At 37.4% G+C, this 26,474-nt stretch overlaps 1 protein-coding gene and 1 pseudogene across 1 annotated transcript; one reads left to right on the top strand and one right to left on the bottom strand.

The window, feature by feature from the left end:
* Nucleotides 1-1,508: 1,508 nt before the first annotated feature.
* On the bottom strand, nucleotides 1,509-7,486 carry ALG10 (ALG10 alpha-1,2-glucosyltransferase). The gene is made up of 3 exons (XM_055318722.1): nucleotides 7,189-7,486; nucleotides 5,344-5,541; nucleotides 1,509-3,143 (listed from the first exon to the last, which is right to left on the bottom strand). Exons 1-3 carry the CDS (start codon nucleotides 7,369-7,371, stop codon nucleotides 2,088-2,090), a joined length of 1,437 nt encoding a protein of 478 aa, XP_055174697.1. The 5' UTR covers nucleotides 7,372-7,486; the 3' UTR covers nucleotides 1,509-2,087.
* Nucleotides 7,487-7,978: 492 nt separating this feature from the next.
* On the top strand, nucleotides 7,979-20,074 carry LOC129505503 (glyceraldehyde-3-phosphate dehydrogenase-like; annotated as a pseudogene).
* Nucleotides 20,075-26,474: the final 6,400 nt, after the last annotated feature.

The raw sequence follows: 26,474 nt of genomic DNA, 5'->3' as shown, positions 1-26,474 counted from the left end.
ACTTTCTAACTACTGAACAGAGTACAAGACTGTCCTGTACTTATTACTCAAGACTATACCTATAATTTTCACCTGCACAATTTTATATTTGCAAATGCAGGATATTTTCCAAATCTATCCACTGTTTAAAACCCAGAGAAAGCACAATCCAACAATGAAGACAAAGTATTTTTTTCAGTTATTTTTAAGTTTACAAATGTAAAGTGAGATTAAAAGATAAATTTATTCACAGTTCTAAGTTTTTGCATGTCAAAGTTAACATGTCCAAATAATACTTTTCTGCAATGGAATGACACACAATGAATACATGAGACAGTAGACACGGAATCCAAAGACACATAAAAAAACCCTATCTGAGCAGTTGCTTCCTCATCTACAAAAGAAAACTAGATCAAATGATTTCTAAACTTCCTTTCAATTCTAACTATTTTGGATAATGGAATCAAATACCAATTGCCTTTTCTTCTGTAATTATGTAGTTTTATGTAAATTTACCTTTCAGTAAAGATATATTTTTATTTAAAATATCTCAGCAAAAAAATTATTTCCTACAAAATTTAAGAGGTTTATCCTAAAATATCCTTTGGTAACTTCAGTGGGTGAAAGGTATCCCACAAAAAGATGTCTACCCAGAACCTGTAAATGTGCCCTCATTTGGTAAAAGGGTCTTTGTAGATTTAATTAAAGATCTCCATGTGAGACCCTCCTGGATTAGTATAAACCCTAACCCAATGACATTGTCCTTATAGAGAAAGAAGACCATGTGAAGACAGAGGCAGAGATTGGAGTGCTGCGCTGGAAACCAAGGAACAGCAAGGACTGCACACAGCCACCAGCAGTTAAGATTCTCCCTCAAAGCCTCCATAAGTAACCAGCCTTGCCAACACTTTAATTTTAGACTTCTAGACTCAAGGGTTATAAGAGACATTCTTTTAAGCTACCAAGTGTGTGGTTATCTGTTACGGCAGCCATAAAAAAACTAAAACAGTAATGTATTTCAGACAGAAAATCTCTTTTAAAAGGTACTATGATTGACACAATTTATCTTTGGCCATCACACATTTCATACCAAGAATTAATCAAAAGGGGGCACCTGGCTGGCTCAGTCAGTTGAGTGTTCCACTTTTTGATGTTGGGGTCATGAGTTCGAGCCCTACTTTAGGTATACAGATTACTTAAATAATATTTAAAAAAAAATTAGTAGGGCCCCTGGGTGGCTCGGTCAGTTAAGCACCCAATTCTTGATTTCAGTTCAGATCATCATCTCAGGGTTGTGAGACTAAGCCCCATGTTGAGCTCTGCGCTAGGGGTGGAGGCTGCTTAAAATTCTCTTTTCCTTTCTCCTGCCTTCCTCCCTCCTCTCCCTTCACTCACATGCTCTCTCTCTCTCTAAAAAAAAAAAAAAAAAAAAAAAAAAAACAAAAAAACAAAAAACAAAACAACAACAACAAAAAAAAAAACTTAAAATTAAATAAATAAAATAAAAATAAAGAATCAGTGAAAGGGCTTGATCATTTCTAGACTTTTAACAAAAATCAACGACTTAATTACAAGATAATCTAGATGAGCCTCTAATTTTTAACATTTACTATGTGTGAGCCTATTTTGTCTTATGATTATATTTACTGAGATGTTAAGTAACTTTTCAATCAAGAATATTACCTGATGATTTGCACATATTTTCAAATACTTTGCCTGCTACTGCTTTCTAAAGACAATTAATAAATAAGTTTCAGTACCAAAAAGCTCAGTTTTCTTAAACTTGTACCTGTAAAATGTTTCCCAGCTTTCTGTATGGCCAGCACTATCAAAGGGGTATCATGAAATAACTGTAAACAATTTCATTTCCCATTATTCAGGCTTATGGAGCAAGTCTTAAACTCTTCTCAGTTCTTAACCACTTCCTTGGATTTATTATATATGTTTAAAACACATATATCTGATGCTTAAAACACAAAAAATCTGACGTGATCGGTGGATCACCACCGTGCCTAAAAGAAAGTCCATAATTTTTACCTGTTCAGTTGTTCATTGTGGAGATAGTCTAAATAAGAAGTCTGTTTTTAGGATTCAAGATATCTCTGATGTTACCACATAAACCTCTGGATGTCCTGACTATTTGGCCACTGAAAAGTCTTGTTCAAGAAGATATAAAAAGTTAAGAAATTGACAACTGCATAGCAACCCAGTTCACAAACAAGTCTAGATATAGGTGGCAGAGGTATGTTAAGCCTATAAATAACATAAGGTAAAATGAAGTAACGAAATTCTAGCAGTTTCTGAGGTACTGTAACAGTAAACAAGCAAATAAAAAACATTAAATTCCAGAAAATCGACTTTGATTTCAGCGAGTCAGCTATACTCCAGCCAGCAAATATATAGACTGGAACTAACAAGTATTTCACAATTTCGTACCTCTGAAAAACTCTTTTCCATACATAGAATGTATAATGTCTATTATCTGCAAGCAAGTATTTATGAGCATAAGTAAATTTCCAAACTAAAAAAAGAGAGACCAAGGTAATCACAAAAAACTGAATTCTACGTTTCCAAACTAAGGAAAGAAAAGCCCGAATTTTGCTAGGAGACAGTAGGTGAGGAAAGGAAAAAAAGAGAGTAAAAGAGAAAAAGTAGAAGAGCTGAGGAAAATGTAGACAGGCTTCATGACTACTTCGATCGCCAATAACAATCCCACCATTAACAACTACAAAAACACAAAATAGAAACACTAGAAGGATGTAGGGCCAAGTCAAAAGGAAAAGCATACTCAAGTTCTTAAAGGACATGGAATAAACCAAAAGAAACTGAAGAATTTTCCTGAACTCTGAAAATGGTCCTTTAATAGAGGGAAGCCTCTCTTCCTTTTTCTTTTGTAGTTCAGTTTTCCAGGCTTCAGTTAGTTTTTGTGCAATGACGTTTCCTGCGCAGAAGACAGCCCAGATGATATTAGTTTGACGAAACATGAAGCCACAAAATCCAAGCAAAGCTGAAGTTTTATGATTTCCATAAAGACACATCAAATAGGCAAAAAGAGTAAAAAACATGGATCCTGCTTCTGTATAATAAAGGAAGTTAAAAAAATAGAGTGTGGGAAATACTGCTAATGTCAATGTTGACAAGATTCTCTGGACACTTGAGGCAGCCTAAGGGGAAGAGAAAACACATGTAAAATTATTTTCACGATAAAATGAATATGCCATTTCTGCTAAGAGAGATTTATTAAAAAAACAAAAACTGTCTGAATCTTAAGTAAAATTATCCAATATTAATCTTATTTCTAGCTTTGCAAAAATACAGTATACATTTTAAGGACACTTTCCGGTCCCTTTTAGTTGTATCTATCAGTTTGGAAGCCATGAAGACAATACATGTTTACGTCAAAGCCTCTATGTCCTGAAATACTTTGAGTTATTCAGCAAATAGAGTTAAGGGAGTTATTGTGTGAAAGACATTGAACTAAATTCTGTAAGGAACATGTTGATGAATGGCACATAGGGCACATGGTTTCACTTCCTTGAACTTAAGTCTTAGGGCCTCCAATCAGCATTTATTTAACCATCATCATCAATTCCTTTTAAAGACAACCCCTTGAAAACTCTACTTTAGAGAAAATATAACTATGTATATAGCATTTATACTACCCATATATACTATACCCAATGATCTTACTGTTTCATGATGAACTTACTGGGTTCTTCCTGAAAACAGTGGGCCCAGTGTAAAGTTAAATATCTTATTTTGGTGTTTCTCACTATTTCAGATTTTGAAAGCATTCTTACCTTCTGAAATTTTATCCTTCATTTAATCTAAATCACCAAATCAAACCATGCCACTCTCTTGGTTAAAACTGTAAGGCTGGGCAGCCCGGGTGGCTCAACGGTTTAACGCCGCCTTCAGCCAGGGCCTGATCCTGGGGACCCAGGATCGAGTCCCATGTCGAGCTCCCTGCGTGGCGCCTGCTTCTCCCTCCGCCTGTGTCTCTGCCTCTCTCTTTCTCTCTCTCTGTGTCTCCAATGAATAAATAAATAATCTTAAAAAACAAAAATAAAATAAAAATAATTTTAAAAAAACTATAAGGCTGTCCATCACTGACTAAAGTCCAAAATCCTTTCCATGACACATAAGGACATTCATGGCTTCACCTCTACTTGTCCAGCCTCACATCCTTATACTTTATAATCCTGTGATCCCAAATAGAAATTCCCTCTGCATCTTGTTGCTCAACTATTTTCTACCTTTGTTTATGCTTTTTCTCCTGTCAGGATTCATTTCCCACCCTATAGACCTGTCTGTTCATCAAGATTCAGGTCAGGGACCATCTTTTCTGCGAAGTCTTACCCAATGACACCTATACATCTTCCTGTCAGGCTGCAAAATAAGTGCTCCTCTACTCCTTCTCTGTCCTCGTAACATCTTACGTCTATCTCCCTCTCACAATTTACACTATTGAAATCATTTGAGTTAAAAATAATTATTATAATTACTATTTATTGAGTCCTTACTGTTCTAGTGGACATTGTTCTAAGCACCTTCCATTTATTAAGCTCCTGTACAGTCCTATGATACAGATCTGTATTATTTCCATTTAACAGATGAAGATATGGGGCAGCCCGGGTGGCTCAGTGGTTTAGCGCCACCTTTAGCCCAGGGTGTGATCCTGGAGACCTGGGATCGAGTCCCATGTCGGGCTCCCTGCATGGAGCCTGCTTCTCCCTCTGCCTGTCTCTCTCTCTCTCTCTCTCATGAATAAATAAATAAAATCTTAAAAAATAAACAAAAAAAAAACAGATGAAGATATGGAGTCACTAAGAGTAACCTGCTGAAAGTAACACAACTTGTAAATGGACAGAATTCATAGCTGGGCAAGCCACCTCAAAATTCCTGGGTTAAATATAGGTATTTCTGTCTTCCCTAATGAAAATAAAAGTTTGGTTAAAAAAAAAAAAGCCTTATTTATTTCTGTAGTCTCAGTACTTAGCACATGTAAAAAGCACAATAAACATTTACTGAACTCGTCTGATTTTCAAATACTTCTTTTAGGTTTTACAAATAAATAAGTCATTCAAGTATTTAAATACAAATTCCTCCTAAAATGGGGGGTGGTGAGGGGCTTGCTTTTTTTTTTTATATATAAATTCATTTTTCATTGATGTTCAATTTGCCAACATATAGAGTAACACCCAGTGCTCATCCCGTCAAGTGGGGCTTGCTTTTTTATCTTAAAAAAATTTATACACACACTAAGTGTCGAAGAAACTTTTCACCAGATCTCATAAAACCAAACTGTCAAAATTGTGGACCTGACTATGTATAAACTTGCAATAAATTATTTTGGAAACATACCTTGTGCCTGGGTTGTACCTTGCGGAAAAGCAAATACAGTAAATAGAAGTTGCCCACACTGAAGAGAAGATTGACAAATCTGAGCATTCCGATGGAGCAGACAACATGTTCAGACCATCCAAAGATCCAGCTGGCAGGTTTGACCACTCCAACTGACAGCAGATATAGGCCAGGTAGCGTCGTAATCATGGGATCCCACTTAAAAAGAAGGAAAGGCCAACAATGAAGCAAGAGCAAGATGAAATACAGACAGGCCCCACAAGGGGGTCAAGTTCGAAAACACCTCTACCAACAACCAGACATTCTGGGGGCGTTATTCTGCTACACGGTGGTTGGAAAAGTACTCAGCACAGGTCTCCTCTAAAGAAAAGTTCTGCGTCCATTTCGCCTCTGTACCCGTTTTGTTGCAGAGGCAGCTGGAGCCAGTAGACAACAATCCTCCGTCTTCGTTTCCAACACCTACCCTTCCGAGACCCTGTATTTTGGAGACTAAACTCCCCCAAACGTCCCAGTTTTAGACTGTTGGGAAATATTGGCTGGAACTCTGATGGTTTTGAAGAAAAAGAAGATTTTATTTTATTTTATTTTAATTTTGAGAAAGAAGCAGAGAGATCAAATCACAGGTTCTATGATGATAGGTAACCTCTACTGAGCCAAGAATCACGCCGAATCCTCTGTACTTAACCCCGCAAAACGTCCTACGGGACATCCTGTTAGAACAGCCGTTCGCAAATGAGTAACCAGAAATTAATCAAAATTAATTCCCTGGGTCGCAGGTCCTCGTAAACACGCAAAGGTCTAAAATCAGGCCTTCAACTACAGACTTTATACTTCCCACCACGATTCGACATCGCCTTCCCGGAAGAGTACAGGTGATACTACTACATCTGCTTTATTTTTTGATCTCTTATATTTACGTAGCCAATGGTATATTCAAACATGATGCCGTTTCCCCGGGTCCCAGTCTATCCAATTAAGAGGGGATCCCTGGGTGGCGCAGCGGTTTGGCGCCTGCCTTTGGCCCAGGGCGCGATCCTGGAGACCCGGGATCGAGTCCCACGTCGGGCTCCCGGTGCATGGAGCCTGCTTCTCCCTCTGCCTCTCTCTCTCTCTCTCTCTCTGTGTGTGACTATCATAAATAAATAAAATTTAAAAATAAATAAATAAATAAATAAATAAATAAATAAGTAAAAATATCCAATTAAGAGAAAAAGTCCCTGTAAACAAACGTCCAGGACGGAGTTAACGTCACTCGCCACTCCTTGATGGCTGAATGTCCTCCTAACGTCTTAACATCTATCTCCCTCTCACAATTTACACTATTGAAATCATTTGAGTTAAAAATAATTATTATAATTACTTTTGAGTCCGTACTGTTCTAGTGGGCATTGTTCTAAGCACCTTCCATTAATTAAGCTTCCCTCCCACCCCACCCCACCCCCGCCCCGAAATAGACCCTGAGGCCCTGGACCAGGGCACTCCAGCGATGCTTTCTGACATTTCCAAGCGGTGGCCCGATGCCTCTCGTCTGGGGACCGGGCACGAAAACCTGGGAGAGGTTACTCCTCTCCCATCGCCTCCCGAGAACAGGGAAACCGACTGGGTACCTGGGTTGTACCTTGCGGTAAAGCAGACCGTTTCCCAGGAGTCCATCTCCCGGAACAGGACCTCCTGGGGCGCAGGTGCGCTCCTATTCGCTCCTTAGATGGGCAGGCACAGGAGCGAACGGATTACCCACTCCCCTTCGTATTTCCAAGCTGAGAGGCTAGAGCGGAGGGACCAGAGGACCAGGGTGGAAGGAAGAAGTGCTGGGTGGGGGGACAGGCCACAGGCCGGGGGCCCCACCTGCGAGAGGGAGAAGTGGCCCTCGCAGTAGCGCTGCGCCTGCGGCAGGTGGAAGATCTCGTCCATGTAGGGCTCTCGCAGCGCCCGGCTGAAGGCGGAGAAGAGGAGACAGGACACCAGAAAGGTGCAGCTCAGGGCAGCCGAAAAGTAGTAGCCCTCGAGCTGCGCCATGCCCGTCCCCATAGCCACCGCGCCAGAACCGCGCCCTGGAAAACCTGCTCGGGGCTCCCCGAGCCCGCAGAGCCGAGCTGGAAACTCGGGCTCGAAATGGGCGCGCAAGGCGGGACTGGCCGGACTGGACTGAGCATAGCCGGAAAGCAAAGGATGCTGGGAGAGCGCGGACCTTCCCCCTCCCGGCCCCCCCCAGCGAACTTCCGGAGGAATCCGGTCACTGTTTCCGGAGTGACGAGTTTAGGTAACGGACCGGGCTGCTGGCCTGTCAATCACGGTGCGCGGAGGCCCCGGAGTGGACAGAGCCACCAGGAGGGGCGGGCCTCGGGGGGTCCCCGCGCGCCGCACATTCGCGGCTAGTGCTTCCAGCCCGCAGCTTCCCGGCGGGGTTTTTTCTCCAGCTCGTTTCCACTTCCTGACCAGGAGGTGGCGGCCCTCCCCCGCGTTTGCTTTTCAGAATTTGCCCGTTTCCTCCCCATTTTTTTTTTTTGTCCTGTGATCTGAATTGCAATCTGCGATGGCAGAGTATTTGATATCCCCGAAGCTTTTCAGAATTTGCCCGTTTCCTCCCCATTTTTTTTTTTTTTTTTTTGTCCTGTGATCTGAATTGCAATCTGCGATGGCAGAGCATTTGATATCCTCAACTTTGGCGGGTGGGAGGGGAACGTTGGTTATGGAAGCTAAGATTAATACTTTCCGGTTAAAACGTGAAGATCCTGCTGAGTGAACCTCACGAATTACAAGTTTTTTGTTTGTTTGTTTTTTGTTTTGTTTTGTTTTTAAGGTTAAAAAAGAACTCTTTCAGGGCAGCCGGGGTGGCTCAGCGGTTGAGCGCCTGTCTTGGGCCCAGGGCGTGACCCTGGAGACCCGGGATCGAGTCCCACGTCCGGCTCCTTGCATGGGGCCTGCTTCTCCCTCTGCCTCTCTCTCTGTCTCTGATGAATAAATAAATGAAATCTTAAAAAAAAAAAAAAAGACTCTTGCAGAATGTGGGTACTCTCAAAGGGGATTTAGTGACATCGGGATTCATAGTGCACTCTGATAACCGGATTGAAGTACTCTACAGGGGTTGGGGAAAGCAATCATCTCAGGATTTGGGTCGTTTTCGATAAGAGGAAGGCGGGCTCTATGCCTTCAAGTTTGATTGTGCTTGTTAACATCTCTATCGCAGTATTTTATCTTCATTTTCAGATAATAAGCACTGGCACTATGCACCACTTGTATTGGTAGCCCCGCCGCTTAGGAATTAGTTGAACAGTTAGGAAATCGGGGCCAAGAAAATACGGAGTCAGGACAGCTTTAAAAAAACAAAAACAAAAACAAAAACCAAAAAACAAAACGGCACCAACATCCTGTTTTGCAGCTTGGAGAGGACCGCGCTAACATTTTGGTTTGCAGCCCTGGCAGAAATGACTTCTGCAGAACATCCTAGAATAAGACAGTTAACCACAAAGCATTTGTTAATATAACAGGCAAGGGACTTTGAAGGTATAAAGCCCTCAAATGTCAGCAAAAGAAAAGAAAAGAAAAAAAAAAAGACCTTCAACACGAAGACATTAACCTAACCAGTAGACAGATCTTGACCAAACCCCTGATGGGCACAACTTAGCACACCCTGATGGCTTAAGAAAGTTCTGCAAAAGAGCTCCTAAAAACCCCTAAACTTAGAAACTTGGAAGATGACCCTGGGGAGGTGGTCCCTCTTGGGGAGCTTTATACTATTGCTCAATGAACTTTGCTTTACTGCCCACCACTTTTTATCTGGTCTACCTCTTCATTCTTCCAAGAGGGGTGATCAAGAACCCCGGGGCACTGAGGGGACACATCCTGTAATGCTGCAAATGGCTTTCACATACTAACCGCTTACACTGGTGGACTGTTACAGGTTGTGTAGATGTCACACATTTCTTGTATTAGGAGTTAGGGGCAGGAGGTGAGAGAGTATTTGAAGAATGCTCAAGTAAATTACATCTTGTAATTTGGCTTTGAGCATAGTTGGCAGTGTTTTGCAGAAAAATAACCTCTTGAATTAATCTCAGGTTATCTTCGGTAGAAATGCACCAGAAAAGAGTCAGGATTTGTTTCGTGTTACAAACCTCAGGGTTCTCAGTTCAGCTCTTTCTCTGGGTCAAAGCTAATTCACACAATTTAAACAAATTAAACTGCATGCCTATTCAGTTTCTGCCATTTCCTCATTAATAAGAGGAGCACAAGGTGAATAAGGGGTAAGATGGGAACATATTTAAACCACTGGAATAAAATCAAGTCAGGATCCTGCTTTGATGTGATGCTTAGGTTTGTTTTCCCTACTACCTCCCATATTAGTGTTGAGTACATGGTGTACTTACCTATTTGAGATCATGTCCAGATGATCCAGTCTTCAAAAAGTTGATATGGTCTATGAGTAATAGCCCCAGATCCCATGACTAACTAACTGTGACGTATACAGTATAGGGGTGGAAGAAGATCTTTTCCCTCTAACCTTCTAAGTTCTAACTCAGAGCTCAGTAACAAAAGACAGATTGGAGAGAAAGCATAGAAATTTATTTAATATTAATTTTACATGACATAGGAGCCTTCATATGGAAGCAAAAACCTGAAGAGATAGTTCAACTAGAGTATTTTTTGTGCTAAGTTTGATGAGTGGAAAGTAGTGAAAGGATATGGTAAGACAAAAGGTATGAGGTAAGTGTAGTAAACTGGAGGAAACTTAGCAAGCCCTGTTCATTCAAATTTCTCTGTGTTCCTTCAGCTTCAAAAATAAGGATACTTTCTTGTGGGTATCAGAAGGGCACCTCTCATGTGAAGTTTTTATGACCTGCTTCAGGTCAGAAAGTCCTCCCTAGATTTTATGATCTACTTCATTGGAAGACCAGAAAATGCTTCCTGCACATGCCATTTCTCAAATTCCTTAGGCTTCAAATACTCAATATGCCAAGTTATCATATTTTGAACTAGCATGTCTTAAATCTCACTTCCCAATAATACCCTGCAGTCCATTGATCTTATCAATGGGAAATAGAAATAGTGGGAAATTTTTGAAGGTAGTAGAACAAGGCCAGAGATTTATGCTGCACATTTCTTTCCATAATAATTGTCAGCAACAGCTTACACTATACATCTGACTCATATATACATCTGACTATATATATATATAACTATATATATACACACATATATGTATATAGTTAAACATGAGCCTGCTCTATTATGTACATACATGGCTAAGTTGTACAAAACTGGATTATTTCTTAAAGTTTTTTGGCTGGCCTGAAAAGAACTTGATTTTAATCATCTGTTCTAAAAATCGGATGAAATTGATTCTGTTTCATTTAAGAAACACACTCACGACATAGCAAACAAATACCTATTTTCATGCTGTATTACAGTGAAGCGATTCTTCATTTTCTTTCCTTTCTAAAGGTTAGAAAACTGATTTTAATTTTTCACAATTGAGAAAAATTTTTGTAACAATAAAAATTCCCGATAGATTTCTACAGCATCTAGAAATACCTGAGGAAAACAATGTTTATAGCTATTAACTGGCATTGTAGAGTATCCCAAATATATCAAGTATTTAGAGATCTATATTTTTAAAAATACATGCACTGGCGGGGGGTATATATATATATATATATCTCACACATCCTTTTAAGGTATTTGGAAGGTTTCAAGAAAATATGGGGTTTTAGAACTACTGGGCATCTTCCTTAATAATCTACTTGATTTCATTTCTCAAAAGAATCTGAGGTTCAAATAAATGATTCACCTGAAATCACATAGGAAATTAGTGGCAGAGGCATGAGTAGAAATTAGAATATCAGCTCAAGAGTAATAAAATAACCCCATAGCCTTATGGTTTATTTTTTTTAAAGATTTTATTTATTTATTCATGAGACACAGAGAGAAAGACAGAGAGAGAGAGAGAGAGAGAGAGAGAGAGAGGCAGAGACACAGGCAGAGGGAGAAGCAGGCTCCATGAAGAGAGCCTGACATGGGACTTGATCCTGGGGTCTCCAGGATCAGGCCCTGGGCTGAAGGCGTTGCTAAACCATTGAGCCACCCAGACTGCCCCTTATGGGTTTAAAACAATATTCAGCTTACACTGAAATGAATGTTTTGTTAGTCCCAATAACCTTATATTTACATTCTACCCCTTTATGTTTCTATCAAATTGCAAAAAACAGGTATCATTTTTTTAGATGTCCACATTGCAGAGTAATTGTATTAAAATCTGCTGGAGAGCTTTGTAAAACAAATTAGATTCCGAGGTACCATCTCAAACCACTGAATAATAATTTTCAGATTTGGAAACCATCAGTGCAAAATATGAATGCTAAGAAATCCTATTCATCCAATAGTGACAAAATGCTCCACTAATTTGTTGGTGAATTATTTTTACTGTCTGCAAATTGATGAAGTTTTGTCACTTATCACTTTGGAATTACCACATCTCCAGTAAACTATAAATGCTTTTCCAAGGACTGCCACTAAATCAAGACCTAATAAAATAGCTATCTCTGGGGATTTTGATGAAGTAAGTTATATTTTATTAGGCTTATCTTTAAAAACTGGATCACCATTCATAATCACCTTATATTCTCTATTCAGGATTTCACCCCAATTTCCCAAAGATATTTATTTTGTGGAAAAGAGTTATCCCTAGAATGAGTAAATTCCATTAACATTGCACATCAATCAAATTCTCTATTTTGTGCTGTTTACTTGAATTATGATATAAAAAGGAAAAAAAGAGCAATTTCTGTTGGAGTTCTAAGGATAAGTAATGTGCACAAGAAATAAACTTTTTTTTTTGTTTAAGCCATTCGGATTTTGCATTTATTACTGCCATAAAACTTAGCCCATCCTGATCAATTCTGATATTCCTGATTTGATGAACTCATATGGTATTTTATGTATGAACTTTGTGTGGAACACTTATTCCCAAGCACTGAATTTCCCTAGATTGTAATTCTAAAAATTGAGAAATTTGTCTAAGTACCTTCTTACTTTGAAGTGATAGTCCAAGTATGATTCTTTCTCTAATTGAATGCTTTTCACTTGCTGCTGAACCAAAACACTGACCACTTGATAGTCATAGTTAGTCATGAGATGGCTTACTCAGTTCTAGGTGACAGTTCTAGCCATAGCAGGATACTGCACCTTAGATCAGGATTATAGATGATGACATTCAAAAAGCAGCTCAAGCTTTTTTTATTATCATATTTTATTTAAATTCAATTAATTAACATATAGTGCATAATTAGTTTCAAATGTAGAGTTCAGTTATTCATCAGTTGCATATAACACAACACTCAGTGCTCATTAAATCAAGTATTTTCCTTAATGCCCATAACCCAGTTACCCCATCCTCTCACCCCACACCCCTCCAGCAACCCTCAGTTTGTTTCCTATAGTTAATTGTCTCTTAGGGCTTGCCTGCCTCTCTGATTTCATCTTAATTTATTTTTCCCATCATTCCCCTATGATCCTTTGTTTCATTTCTTAAATTGCACATATGAGTGAAACCATATGAATTATCTTTCCCTAATTGACTTATTTCACTTAGCATAATACCCCACCCTCATCCCATCCACATCATTTCAAATGGTAAGATTTAATCATTTTTGATAACTGACTAGTATTCGTGTGTGTGTGTGTGTGTGTGTGTGTGTGTGTGTGTGACATCTACTTTAACCATTCATCTGTCATGAACAGATGGGCTCTTCCCATACTTTAGCTATTGTGGACATTGCTGCTATAAGCATTGGGGTGCAAGTGCCCCTTCCAATCACAATATTTGTATCCTTTGAGTAAATACCTAGTAGTGCAATTGCTGGGTCTATTTTTAGCTTTTTGAGGAACTTCCTTACTGTTTTCCAGAGTAGCTGTACTAGCTTGCGCTCCCACCAACAGTGTAAGGAGGTTCCCCTTTCTCTATGTCCTTGCCAATATTTGTTGTTTCCTGACTTGCTAATTTTAGCCATTCTCACTGGTGTGAGATGGTATCTCATTGTGGTTTTGGTTTGTCTTTCCTTGATGATGAGTGATATTGCGTATCTTTTCATGTGCCTGTTAGCCATCTATATGTCTTCTTTGGAGACATGTCTGTTCATATCTTGTGCCCATTTCTTAACTGGATTATTTGTTTTGGGGGTGTTGAGTTTGATAAGATTTTTATAGATCTTGGATACTAGCCCTTTAAATACTAGTACACATTTGCAAATATCTTCTCCCACTCAGTAAGTTGTCTTTTGGTTTTATCGATTGTTTCCTTTGTTGTGCAAAAGCTTTTTATTTTGATGAAGTCTCAGCAGTTAATTTTTGCTTTCCTTTCCCTTGCTTTTGGAGGTATGCCTAGCAAGAAGTTGCTGCGGACAACTCCAGCATTGAAGTCAATTTCAACATATTAATGAAAAAAATAATTGTATTATTTTTTGAAAGAGAGAATGCACAAGTAGGAGGGAGGGGCAGAGAAGAGAGAGAGAGAGAGAGAATCTTAAGCAGACTTCACACCCAGCATGGAGTTCCATGTGGGGCTCGATCTCACGACCCTGAGATCATGACCTGAGCCAAAATCAAGAGTCTGATGCTTAATCAGCTGAGTCCCCCATGACCCCTCCCAAATAATTTTTATAATTAACCAATGAATGAATTATTAAAAAAAAAACAGACATTTTCTTATACAGATGCATTAGCCAGTATTTTAACTCTTTACTGAAATATCTTGAAGGTAGAATGTAGGGTGACCAATCTTCTTGGTGTTGGAAGACTTTGCATTTGTGGCCTTGCAAGTTCCAGGAAATCCTTCAATTCCAGACAAACAAGATGGCTGGTCAGTTGGAAAGCTGTACCATACAAACCAAAGCAAAACTTCCTACATATCCTTTATAATAGTGCTTCTTATGGTGTGGTCTCTGGACCAGCAGCATTAGCATCACCTGGATACCTGTTAGAAATGCAAGTTATTAAACAATGCTTGAGACTTACTTAAACAGGAACTCTGGGAGTAGAGCCAAGCAATCTATGTCTTATAAAACACTCATTTAAAAATCAATTATTATTTTCTTAAATTCTTAGGTGAACCTGAGTTTGAGAATACTGAATTCTCTACATTAGTTTTGTTCTTCTGGTCACTTTTGCTGTTTGGTCACCTCCCTGGGATCTTTGTATTCTTTCATCTTTTTTTTTTTTTCTTCTCATAGAGACGAATTTAGCTTATCCAGTTCTTCATCTCCAGGCTTTATTCTGCTGAAAAACACAAAGCTCATCACCAAAACACATAGATTCCTTCCTCGTCAGCAGATGGAGAAGAAAATTTAAATGCTTACAATTTAATATTTTTCTATCATATATAGCCATAATCAAACACATCGAATTTTTCTTTTTAAAAAAATCTCTATGTAAAAAGGATTTTTTTTGCATTGTGATAAATGCAAAAGGAGCAGCTGAATAGTCCTACAGCTATTGCTGCCATTTAAATGAGAAACATTCCAGGGGTAAAGAAACTTCACAAAGGCTTTTGTCCTTACACTGTATAAAATTTAAGGAAACCACAAATTGATTATTAAGTGGATTGATTGAGCTATTATACTGATAAAATCACAGTACCCTTAAATCAACCAAAATGAAAAATTAAAAGAAAGACACGAAATTAATAATTTTATAGTTGTAATTTTACAGTTTTAATGAACATAGTAATATGACCTTACTATAAAAAATTTCAGAATTTGGATTGAGATTTACTGTGCAGTTGTTATTACTGAAAAGACACTTATCCAAGTCAATGTGAAATATTGAAGAGGTTTTCTGGGGTGCCTGGCTGGCTCAGTTGGGGGAAAGTGTGACTCTTGATCTCAAGGTTGTGTGTTCAAGCTTGATGTTGGATGTGGAGATTGCTTCAAAATAAAATCTTAAAAAAATAATAAAAATAAAATTAAGTAGAAATCCTGGAGCATTTTTTTAAAAGAAATATTGAGGAAGGTTTCAGTTTGTTTATTTCCCTTTTGGTTTTGGAGGCAGAGCTAGAAGACATGGGAACACCCTTATGCTGATCATTTGGTGCCCTGTACCAATTTCAAGTTTGGCATACATTCAAAAGAGTATTCTTTATTTGTATGATATTAATTTAGTGAGAACAGAGATACTCTGGATTTTCATTAATGAAATTTAAATGCAGAAACCCTCATTTAGACTTTATTTCCACTGCACAAAGCAGAGACATTGTAGGAATAGCTCCAGTTCTCTGGTCCCTCTTTTTTTAAGTTTCCTTTTGGTCTTGTTTTGATTTGTATTGCTTTACTTACTGAAACAGCAAATCATATTGAAGGATTTATAATGATTTAGCACAATAAAATATAATAGTATGCTGTTTATTACTGTCTCAAAGTTTTAGTTTCTGTAACTGCCAGGTTTTGATGACTGATGATACATCTGTGCAAAAATGGTTGAAATACATCCCTATATTAAAGAATTGGTTTTTCAAAAACTTATTTCCACTAGAGGGTGCTGAAAACTGCAGCAGAATCAGGACCAATTTATTACCTTTCCAGATTGATTCCAGTAATGTTTTAGCTGTACTTATCAATCAGCACTCAAAATCTGCTTAACAGGAATGCTACCCAGATTGGCTACTTGTGGTTTATCAAGTTCATTATTTTCTGTATTAATAATTCATTACCATTTTTTTTGTATTGAGGTTCCTTATCATATACAGTTTGAGAAACACTCTATGGTGATAAATGCAAATTTAAGTCAAAAAACAAAATTAAAAAGATGAAAAACCTTTGTGATATGTCCAGAAGATACATAATGAGACTAATTTTTAACCTGGTAACCTTAGAAATGTAATGTAATGAATATCTAAGCATGGTGTTTCCATTTGGCCAAGATAACTTAATACAGTATTCAACACTCTAAAGTTTTCCCTTCTTTTATTTTCAAGAATTCGGTGCTCTGTGAGTGAAAATTTATTCATCAATCTAGCTTAAATGAAGGCAGTTTTTGGAAATTGGCAAATTTTGTGTTTTCTCTCAGGAATATAGGTACTCCACCTTTGTAGAGAGAGGCTGGTAACAGTTCTGTTTCTCCACCTCTGCAGCCTCACTATCAGATGGTTCATTGCAAAATTGGCCAAATTCCTTGGAAGGTGGTTGTGTGCTAGCACCAATGAGGCCAGAGTAGACATACAATCTATTTGCAGATAGAAAACGCTCTTCTCCTCTGCTGTTTTGTAGGTCTCCTGGCTAGAACCCTCATGATTGCCTTATTCCTGAGCAGATGTGGTGATACTCTTAAACTACAATTGGCAAACCTTGTAACCAGCTCTTCAGACAGAATTTTTTTTTTAAGTGGAGAGAAACTGAATTGTTCCTTCTGAATGTGGAATGCTATGGGTCCTATAATCATTTAACTTAAATAGCAATGATACCAGCAGTCAAAAAAACTATTTTATAAAACTTACATTAATTACTACACTTTAAAATATCTATACAGGTGTAAGATCCTTTAAAAAATAACTTTAAAAAAGAAAGAAATTAGTTTTATTGAGATATGACTTATACACAATAAAATTCACTCTTTTTAAATGTACAGTTCTATGTTTAATCCTTCATAGGTACCAATACAAGTCTCTTCATATGCTAATTAGCCAAGCTCAAATAGTTGAATCAAAGATAATTAATATGCTAAATGGTTGGTCAAAATATTTCGATTCAGTTTAACCAATTCACAAACATATTATTTCCCAATCTGATGTAAACATAACAGCTTTCTTAAAATATCATATGCTTTCTGTAATGTAGAATATTTAATTATCATAAATCTGGTTGCACTAATTTCTTGCACAAGTTCATAATCAGCTTACATTCATTCAATGCCACTGACCTAGGCAAGAAGGCCTGGAAATACAGTTTTTGTGGAAAGATATTCTTTTTCCAAATGATTTCCTCATGATTCCACTACTAATGTCTTTTTTTTTCTTTTTGACACATCTACCATAAGTATAAGGCCAAGGTTGACAGACATTTTCTGTAAAGATCTAGATAGTAACTATTTTCAGTGTTATGGCCATATGGTCTCTGCTGCAACTACTTTACTCTGCTTCTGTAGTGTGAAAACACCCATAGACCGTACATAAACACAAAAGTATGGCTGTATTCCAATAAAAATTTATTTACATAAACAAGTAACAGGCGGGATTTGACTCACTGATTATAGTTTGCCAAAGCCCCCAGTAAACCTAATAGTTTCCAACTTACTTATTAAGATTAAGATGTCAAAACAGTTTTGTAATGGTGATATTAACAATAAATAATCAGGACAGTATTTAAAAGCCTATCTATCCTGTGAATACCAACAGTATTATTTCAACTTAGAATAGCTATTATTTACAAACTAGGTTAACATAAACACACATTCTTTCCTCCATCCCAGCTGGAGCTCTATAAATGTGCTACCATAGGACAGTGGATCTATTGGGAAATAATTTAAGACCACCAATAATTCACCAATTCATTAAATCTTCAACTACACTTCTGCATTAGAGAAGAAGCTTAACTAGGTCATGGAATCTCTGGGTATTCCTCATTGAGAAAGGGAGGGCTGTTGCTTCTAAGAAATGGAGATTTGAGGACCTTCTCCAGGCTCGTTGATCTGTAGGAATACTTTCTCTTACTGAGGGTTCCATGTTGAAAGGTACATTAACTAGGGTCAGGAAAATATTAAACCCCTATCAGCTGCTATCTGAATCATTTGTTTCAAAAGGTGAAACAGCATGAAAAATGAACTTGCAAGTGAGGCAGGTTCTGCAGAGCAGGAAAATGTGCGTGAAATTTTAAAAAATATCTGCTAAGTGTCATACAGGAGAAGGTTATATGGAAGAGCAGGTTTTCAATGATGATGACATTGGCTTCTTTTACAGGATTTTAACAGACACATTTATATAACTCAAATAGGATGGATTTTGACTGACAAAAATGCTATGACCAGAGACTCACAGGTCCCCTTAGAACAATAGTTCAGTATTTGCTAATTCAGTGTTTATGATGACTTAGTGGGACATAATTACCAAGAATAAAGAGAATCAACCATATATCACATCAAGCAGAAGAATTTAAAACCACTGCCCAATTAGCCTCTTGTTTTATTCTCTCTGTCATAAGAATGTCAGGTCCTAAATAGGGACTGTTTCTTAAGCCTGAGTTCTGAAATGGGAATGAACAAAGAGTTGAGTAACAGTAGCCAACTCACAGATATTTACATGTACTATGAATGAGAAATAAATAAATGTTGCTTGAGGTTGTTACTGCTGTGAAGCTACTTAATATAGTGCACTTATCATCTTGCCAAAATTACTTATCAGTGAAAAATTATTTATGTAAACATTTGATAACAAATAACATGTTAGTATGCATAGTATCAAACACACAGTAGCCCTCCATAATTATTGAATGAATGAATAAATAAATGGATGAAATAAATAAAAAAAACCTAAGAGATATCATAGGATATAATATCACCCACATTTGTTTGGGAAGGATAAAAGTAGTTAACATGATTGGGGTTCTTTGTTCCTCTGCATTATGCAGGCATCCACACCTTCTTGTGCAATGCCCATCACGTTCCTAAGACATGATGGAGAAAATTCAACAAACTGATTTGACTACATTGGGCTTCCGGTCATTAGGGATGTTTTTGACTCTGGCAGAGTGGATATTGTCTCTATCTGTGACCCCTGACTGCAGCTTCACAGTCTACATGTTCCAGTATGATTCTAACCAGTGGCTCAGTCAAGACTGAAACATGGAAGCTTGTCATTAGTAGAAATCTCATCTCCATCTCCCAGGAGCAAGAGCCCACCTACATCAAATGGGGTAATCCTGTTAGTGAATATACTGTTGGGTCCACTGTTGTCTTCACCAACATGAAGAAGCTAGTGATCACTTGATAAGGAAGAAAAGAGTCATCATCTCCACCCCTTCCACTAATACCCCCATGTTTGGAATGGGCATGAGCCTGAGATGTATGACAACTTCCTCAAGATTCTCAGAAATTCCTTCTGCCTTATGAAGTGCTTGGGTTTTTTTGGCCAAGGTCAACCATGGCAAATTTGGCATGGTGGAGGGACACATGACCACAGTACATGCCATCACTAAATGATCCCTGATGGTCCCCTCTGGGAAGCTGTGGCATTATGGCCATAAGACTGCTCAAAATTTCATCCCTGCTTCTACTGGCACTGCCAAGATTATGAGCAAGGTCAGCCCTAAGCTAAACGGGGCCTCACTGGCATCGGTTTCTGTGTCATTATCCCCAAAATGTCAGTTGTAGATTTTCTCTGCTCTCTGGAGAAAGCTGTCAAATATGATGACATCAAGAAGGTGGCAAAGGAAACATTGGAGGATTATTTGAAGGGCATCCTGGGCTATGCTGATAACCAGATTATCTCCTACAACTTTAACAGTGACATCCACTCTTCTACATTTGATGTTGGGGCTGGCATTGCTGTCAGTGACCACTTTGGCAACTTATTTCCTGGTATGACAATAAAGTTTGCTACAGCAATGGAGTGGTAGACCTTATGATCTACATGGCCTCCAAAAGTTCCTGGACCACCTGCCCCAATAAGAACAAGGGAGAAAGAGACAACCCCCCCCCCCAGCTGCTGAGGAATCCTTGCTCCAACTCATCCCCCAACACACTGAGAATCTCCTGACCCCTGCACAGTTTCTATCCCAGACTTTCTGGAGAAAGTAGGGGGGGGGGGCTAGGGAGCCCTACCTTGTAATGTAACATCAATAAAGTACACTGTACCCAGTCATAAACAAACAAAGAAACAAGATCACTTGGGGTTACTTGAGGAGACGTGAATAGATTGGGTCCTAAAATCACCATGAAGCCATTTGCCCTACTCTGTGCAATACCATTTGTCCAAGACTTTGGTACTAATTTGGTATAGAAAGTGAAATGGTAGAGCTTGAGTGAGTAATGCGTCTTATGCTTGATGTGCTTCCAGTAAATATTTAATAAATGTCTGTTGATCATAATGCCATTTTAAGTAACATTTCATGAAAAATGTATCCTGCCTTATTAAAATAAGGAAGTAAACTAGAACCCAAGGATAGTACATCAAGATTATAATATTTCTTTGATGAGCAAATGAGTGATTAAAAAATTCCTTGTTACTAAATCAAGGCCACAGCAACACAAATTTACTCAGTTTATTTATTTTGAAGAATATATTTTAGCTTTATTTATGACAGTTTTAAGCATGCTCACGAATGTATTGCCTTGTTTGGAAAGTATAATTAAATCTCTACTTAGGGAGATATTGATATTATTAATGTGTCAGTATAAGTCTGAAAGCACAGTGTGAAAATGGGAGCACTAATAGCTTAGTCCAAATCACCACCTTTCACTTTGAGCAACTTTAAAGTTTTTTTTTCTTTTTTAAGATTTTATTTGTTTATTCATGAGAGACACAGAGAGAGAGCCAGAGACCTAGGCAGAGGAAGAAGCAGCCTCCCTGTGGGAGCCTGATGTGGGACTCGATCCCAGGACCCTGGGATTGTGACCTGAGCCAAAGACAGATGCTTAACCACTGAGTCAGCCAGGTGCCCCTCTCTTAGAGCAACTTTAAACATTATGTATATATGGTGAATTGTTTATATCCAGAAGGGTTAAAGTCGATGTAAAATCCACCTCATGAGACTATTACCACTTCCTCCTTTCTCAGAATGGTAGGCAGGTAATATGTTCTTTATTTAACACCTGATATTTTGGAAGAATAGTAAAATGTAGCATAGTAAAATGTAGCATAACATTTTTTTCTTTGTGTTTTAGGTTTTCACAGACACAATAGTTGTTCTAAGCCGAGAAGATTTTATCAACCCAAACTGGACCAATGACTATTACTACAAGGAGAACTTATAACTGTATATTTGGTCTTTTTTTTATGTTCTTCTAAGTTTTAGGCTGACCTGCTAATTAAGAAAATTCTAAAACATTGCAGTATTTGCTTACTAAATCAGTGAATTACTGTGAGTATAAAACATAGAATCTGAGCTTTAACTATTTATTTTATTGCTAAAGAAAGTACATTTGTAGAATTTGGTTAAGGGAAGAAAAAGCTTCAGGCGAATCTTAAAGACTTTGATACATAGTCATTCAATAAAACAGGTGATTAATATATTAACTATAAAAATTAAAAATATTTGTCTGACAAATTTTTAAGAAAACTAATACACCTGCAAAAATACTCATAAATGAGATTCATTTATTCCTAGAATTAGAGAAACCTTCCCAAAGATGCTCAGGCTTATAATAAAAACCAATAAAATGGGCAGCCTGGGTGGCTGAGTGATTTAATGCTGCCTTTGGCCCAGGGTGTGATCCTGGAGACCCGGGATTGAGTCCCACATCTGGCTCCCTACATGGAGCCTGCTTCTCCCTCTGCCTGTGTCTCTGCCTCTCTCTGTGTGTGTCTCTCATGAATAAATAAATTAAATCTTTTAAAAATACAATAAAATTTAGTTAGATACCAAAAAAAAAAAAAGGAAAAAAGAGTGAAGGAGGAAGAAGAGCTATTTAGAGAAAGCAGCATGTGAAAAGGTAAAGATATATAAAACCTTTAAGATTTGGAGAACTTCATTCAAATTTGATTTTCAGAAGAAAACTACAGAGAAATATACACATACATTTTTAGCATAGGCTATTTGAATCCCCATCATATGCATTAATATATCACTTTGTGCAAGGACATAAACATAACTCCAGGTTCCAGGATAAGTGACCAGCTCTTTAAGAGTTATTGGTTCTCAAAGGTATTTCGTTTGCCTTTTTTTTTGTGTGTGTGTGTGTGTGTGTGTGTTGTTTTGTTTTGTTTGAAGGAAAGAGAGAGAGAGAGCTAGCAGGGAAGGACAAAGGGAGAGAGAGAGATAGAGAATGTTAAGCTCAACATGAGGTTTGATCTCTCAACCCTGAGACATGACCTGAGCCAAAATAAGAGACACTTAACCAGCTGAGCCACCCAGGCACCCCGAAAGAAGTATTTGTATTTTCCATGCATTATTGTCCACAGTCATACTCACTTTACTGATCTCTTAAGATAGATCAAACTTTGGCTGAAATTGCTGTGGTTAAAACTATAGCTATTTCTTATATACTTTTTAGAAGTACTTGCACTCCAAGGAAAATGGAATCTTTTAAAAGATGAGAACTGAGATTACCTCTAAGTCAACACATTATCTATTTTTGAAAGTAAATCTGTGCTAATGGAAAGCATTATTTTCCAGCATGAATTAAATTATTGGTGCTCTATATTTCCTGCTGGACAGAAAAGGTTTCCAGCACTATGGTGTTACATTTGCATTTTAACACACAGTTTTAGGCTGTTCCCTTAAAATTCAGAGAAATACAAATATATTATACCTGAGTATTCTTGAGAGAAATGTAAGTAGTCCATTATATTTTGCCAAGCATATTTATGGAACTTACAATAAAATCTGTAATATTTATAAATCAAAGAGCCAACTAATAAAATATCTTATTTTTCATAAAGTAGGATACATGCATCTATTTCATCATTGATAAGCTTATCTCATTTTTCTAGGACATCAATAATCTATTAGAGTTGTTTTCATTGTAGGAAGATTCTTAAAAGCCAACTTGTGAAGCTTATACAATAAGATACAGATGAAATGTCTAGATTCTTTGCCAGTATAGTCTTAGGAATAAAAGTCATTTTTTTTAAGGTGACAAATTTACAACAAAAACATTACAGGGATGATTTTTCAAATTACATAATAACTCCATTGTGTGAAAACAAAATATAATAACAAAAAAGTTAGAGTTCCTTTATAATGAAATACTCTAGTTTAATTAAAGAAGGATTCAACTTGTAAAATGTAAACTTGTGTAGAACTTGCAGAAACAAATTTATTCAGGGAAGCTAGTAAATATGTAAAGATATTAGCATTAAAAACAAACATGTCTGAAACACTTGATACTGTACTAGAGTCTATGAAGTTTTTTATTGTGACAGAGTCCACTCAGTAAGAATAATAAAGTTAAAAAAAATAATAAAGTAATCTTAACCTAATACTTGATGGTCATTATTTACAACATACCAGTAATTCAATTTTATTTGCTTTCAAATTTACATACTGTTTTCTTCCATAGCCAAAATGTGGGGTATAATGTCACAAATGAGAGGGTTTGAAGAAGTTAACTATGCAAGAGGGTAGGCTTTCTAACTTCAAGTTTATCATTATTTATAATAATCATGGAAAATAAATTATGTGAGAAGTATTTATTGAAAATATATTAATGTTATATTTACTAAAGAAAAGGTATATATACCCAAACTTCTATTCCAAGATGTCTACTCCATCACAAAACTTCTTAGTTTTTTTTTTTAAACATTTTATTTATTTATTCATGAACGACACAGAGAGAGGCAGAGACATAGGCAGAGGGAGAAGCAGGCTCCCTACATGGAGCCCAGTATGTGACTTGATCCCAGGACCCCAGGATCACAAACTGAGTCAAAGGCAGACACTCAATCACTGAGCCAAAACTTCTTAGTCCTGAGGCATAACTTATATACTCAGCTTTCTTTTAAAATAGAGAATTCTATCTTCCAACAAGCTTTTATTAAGCACTAAGATTAAGGAAAAACCAGTTAACAGGATAGGAATGATTCCTTTACTCATGGCCTACAGTCCAGTGTAATGTCTTTCAGTCCCTGTTTGTTAGTGGATGTCTACTAAAGATATGGAATTCCTCATAAGAATTTTAATTTTTAAAATTTTAATCTGAAAAGATAAATAGAAAAATGTAAGTATATTCTAAATAAGTGCTGTTTAGGACTTTCTATGGTAATGAAAATGTTCAGTTTTATGCTGTTCATCATGGTAGCTACTAGCTGTACGTGGCTATTAAGTATTGAAATGGGACTTGTGTGACTAATGAACTGAGATTTTTATTTTATTTAAAATAATTTAAATTAAAATTTAAATATTCACATGTGCCTAGCAAATACTATACTGGAAAGTGTAGGTCTAGATGCTCTCAGAGTTGAACAGTGGCATTTAAACTAAGCACTTCTGGATTGGGTTTTTGTTTATTTGTTTATAATCAGGCTTAACCATGTGAAGCCCAAATGATATCATGGTCTCCTATCCTATTAATACAGGAAGATTTCCAAATAGGTTAAATATTGAAAGATGGTGGGAATTTTCAAGCATCACAAACTGGTAAATAAAAATACCGTACTCAAAAGGTCCAAAGCATAGTAGCAAGCATGCCATTCAGGTTATAAGTAGTGATTTGTGTCCATTTAAATAGCATTTAACTCCCAAATTAAATTACTATCAATAAATTGAATCATGAACTTTTAAAATCGAGAATTTAACTTGTAAATTTACTTTGTGTATAAAGATTTATTTATTTTAGAGAGAGAGAGAGAGAGAGAGAGTTTGCATGCACATACACATACAAAGACACAAAAATGAGAGGAGGGTTGGGGGAGGGAAAGAATCCCCAAACAGAATCCCTGCTGAGCACGAGCCAGAGGCCGGCTGGATCTTAGGACCCATGAGATCATGACCTGAGTGAAATTAAGAGGTGGACACTTAACTGACAGCCTCCCAGGAACCCCAGGCACCCCTACTTGGTGTATTTGTAAAAGAGCTATAAGCCAAAGGGGTTTGCCCAGTTTTATGATGCACCTATTTAAATAACAATGTACTTTAAATATTTTATCAATACCAAAGAGATCTTTTCTTTTTTTCCTTGAAAAGGTATCATTAATCACTCAAAGGTTAGGAGTACTAGAGTAGCAAATTATTTATCAGTCATTATTCAACTAGGTGTTTTTTTTTTTTTTTAAGATTTTATTTATTTATTCATGAAAGACACAGAGAGAGAGAGAGGCAGAGACACAGGTAGACGGAGAAGCAGGCTCCGTGCAGGGAGCCCGATGCGGTACTCGACCCCGGGACCGTGGGATCACACCCTGAACCAAAGGTAGATGCTCAACCGCTGAGCCACCCAGCGTCCCCCAGCTAGTTTTATATACGTACGAAGCTTACAATTTAGGCAATTTATTTGAAATCCAATAGTTGATAAGTGATGGATTTAAGATATAAATACACATTCTTTTTTCTCCAGATATAGCATATTCAGTATGATTGGTAAAATAATGGCTCCTCCAAGGATATCCACTTCCTAACCCCTGGAATCTGATAATATGTTACCTTACACGGAAAAGGATAACTTGCAAATGTGATTAAGTTAGGAATTTGAAGACAGGAAGCTTATCCTAGATTATATGGTAACCCCGATGCAATCACAAGGGTCCTTTTAGGTGAAGGGGTAAGGTCAGAATCAGAGAAGGAAATGTGACAATGGAAGCAGAGGTCAGAGTGATATGAGTAGAGACTACAAGCCAAAGAATGCAAGTGGATACTAGAAACCGGGAAGGTCAAGCAAATAGATTGTTCCCTAAAGTTTCCAGGAAGAATGAATTTCTGCTAATATCTTGATTTTAGCCCAGTGAAACCCATATCAGACTTCTGACATTCAAAACTGTAAGATAATGCATTTTGTTGTTGTTAAGCAATTACATTTCTAATAATTTGTTGCAATGGCATGAGAAAGCCAATACAGCCAGCTTATTCAAGCAATGCCTGCAGATAATAGCATCCGTACAAGGTGGTTTAGGGTCCATTTTCATGTCCCTCAACCCAACCCCTTTCTTCCAGCTTAAGTGGCAATAAGAAGGAAATCTCATTCAAACACACTTAGGACACTCTCACAGAGCATTCTAATAAATGCATTCTTCTCCTTATCCATTGTATTTCTGCTTAATGGCTAATTAATTATAGATTGGATAGATCTTTGAAAGCATTTAGCTTAACCACATCACAATCTGGCTCAACATCATCCACTTAAGTTTTTATCAGAAAACAGAACAAAATTAAATAGACATATTTGGTCTGGAAAAGAAGCTGGAAAACTTAGGATGTTGCCGAGATGTTGTACAAATGGCCAACAGGTGTACAAAAGGTTCTTGACATCACTAATCATATGGTAAAAGCATATCAAAACCACAA

This window comes from Nyctereutes procyonoides, unplaced genomic scaffold (genome assembly GCF_905146905.1).
Source record: "Nyctereutes procyonoides isolate TBG_1078 unplaced genomic scaffold, NYPRO_anot_genome, whole genome shotgun sequence".
Classification (NCBI taxonomy): domain Eukaryota; kingdom Metazoa; phylum Chordata; class Mammalia; order Carnivora; family Canidae; genus Nyctereutes; species Nyctereutes procyonoides.
This window is presented reverse-complemented; position numbering and strand designations above follow the sequence as displayed.

What these genes read in the sequence shown, in the direction of transcription:
- ALG10 (XM_055318722.1), bottom strand. Translation starts at nt 7,371, where the DNA reads ATGGGGACGGGCATGGCGCAGCTCGAGGGCTACTACTTTTCGGCTGCC. An exon ending in GCCACTTCTCCCTCTCGCAG is followed by an intron (nt 5,542 to 7,188) that starts GTGGGGCCCCCG and finishes CTTCTTTTTAAG; the next exon opens with TGGGATCCCATGATTACGAC. An exon ending in AGGTACAACCCAGGCACAAG is followed by an intron (nt 3,144 to 5,343) that starts GTATGTTTCCAA and finishes TCTTCCCCTTAG; the next exon opens with GCTGCCTCAAGTGTCCAGAG.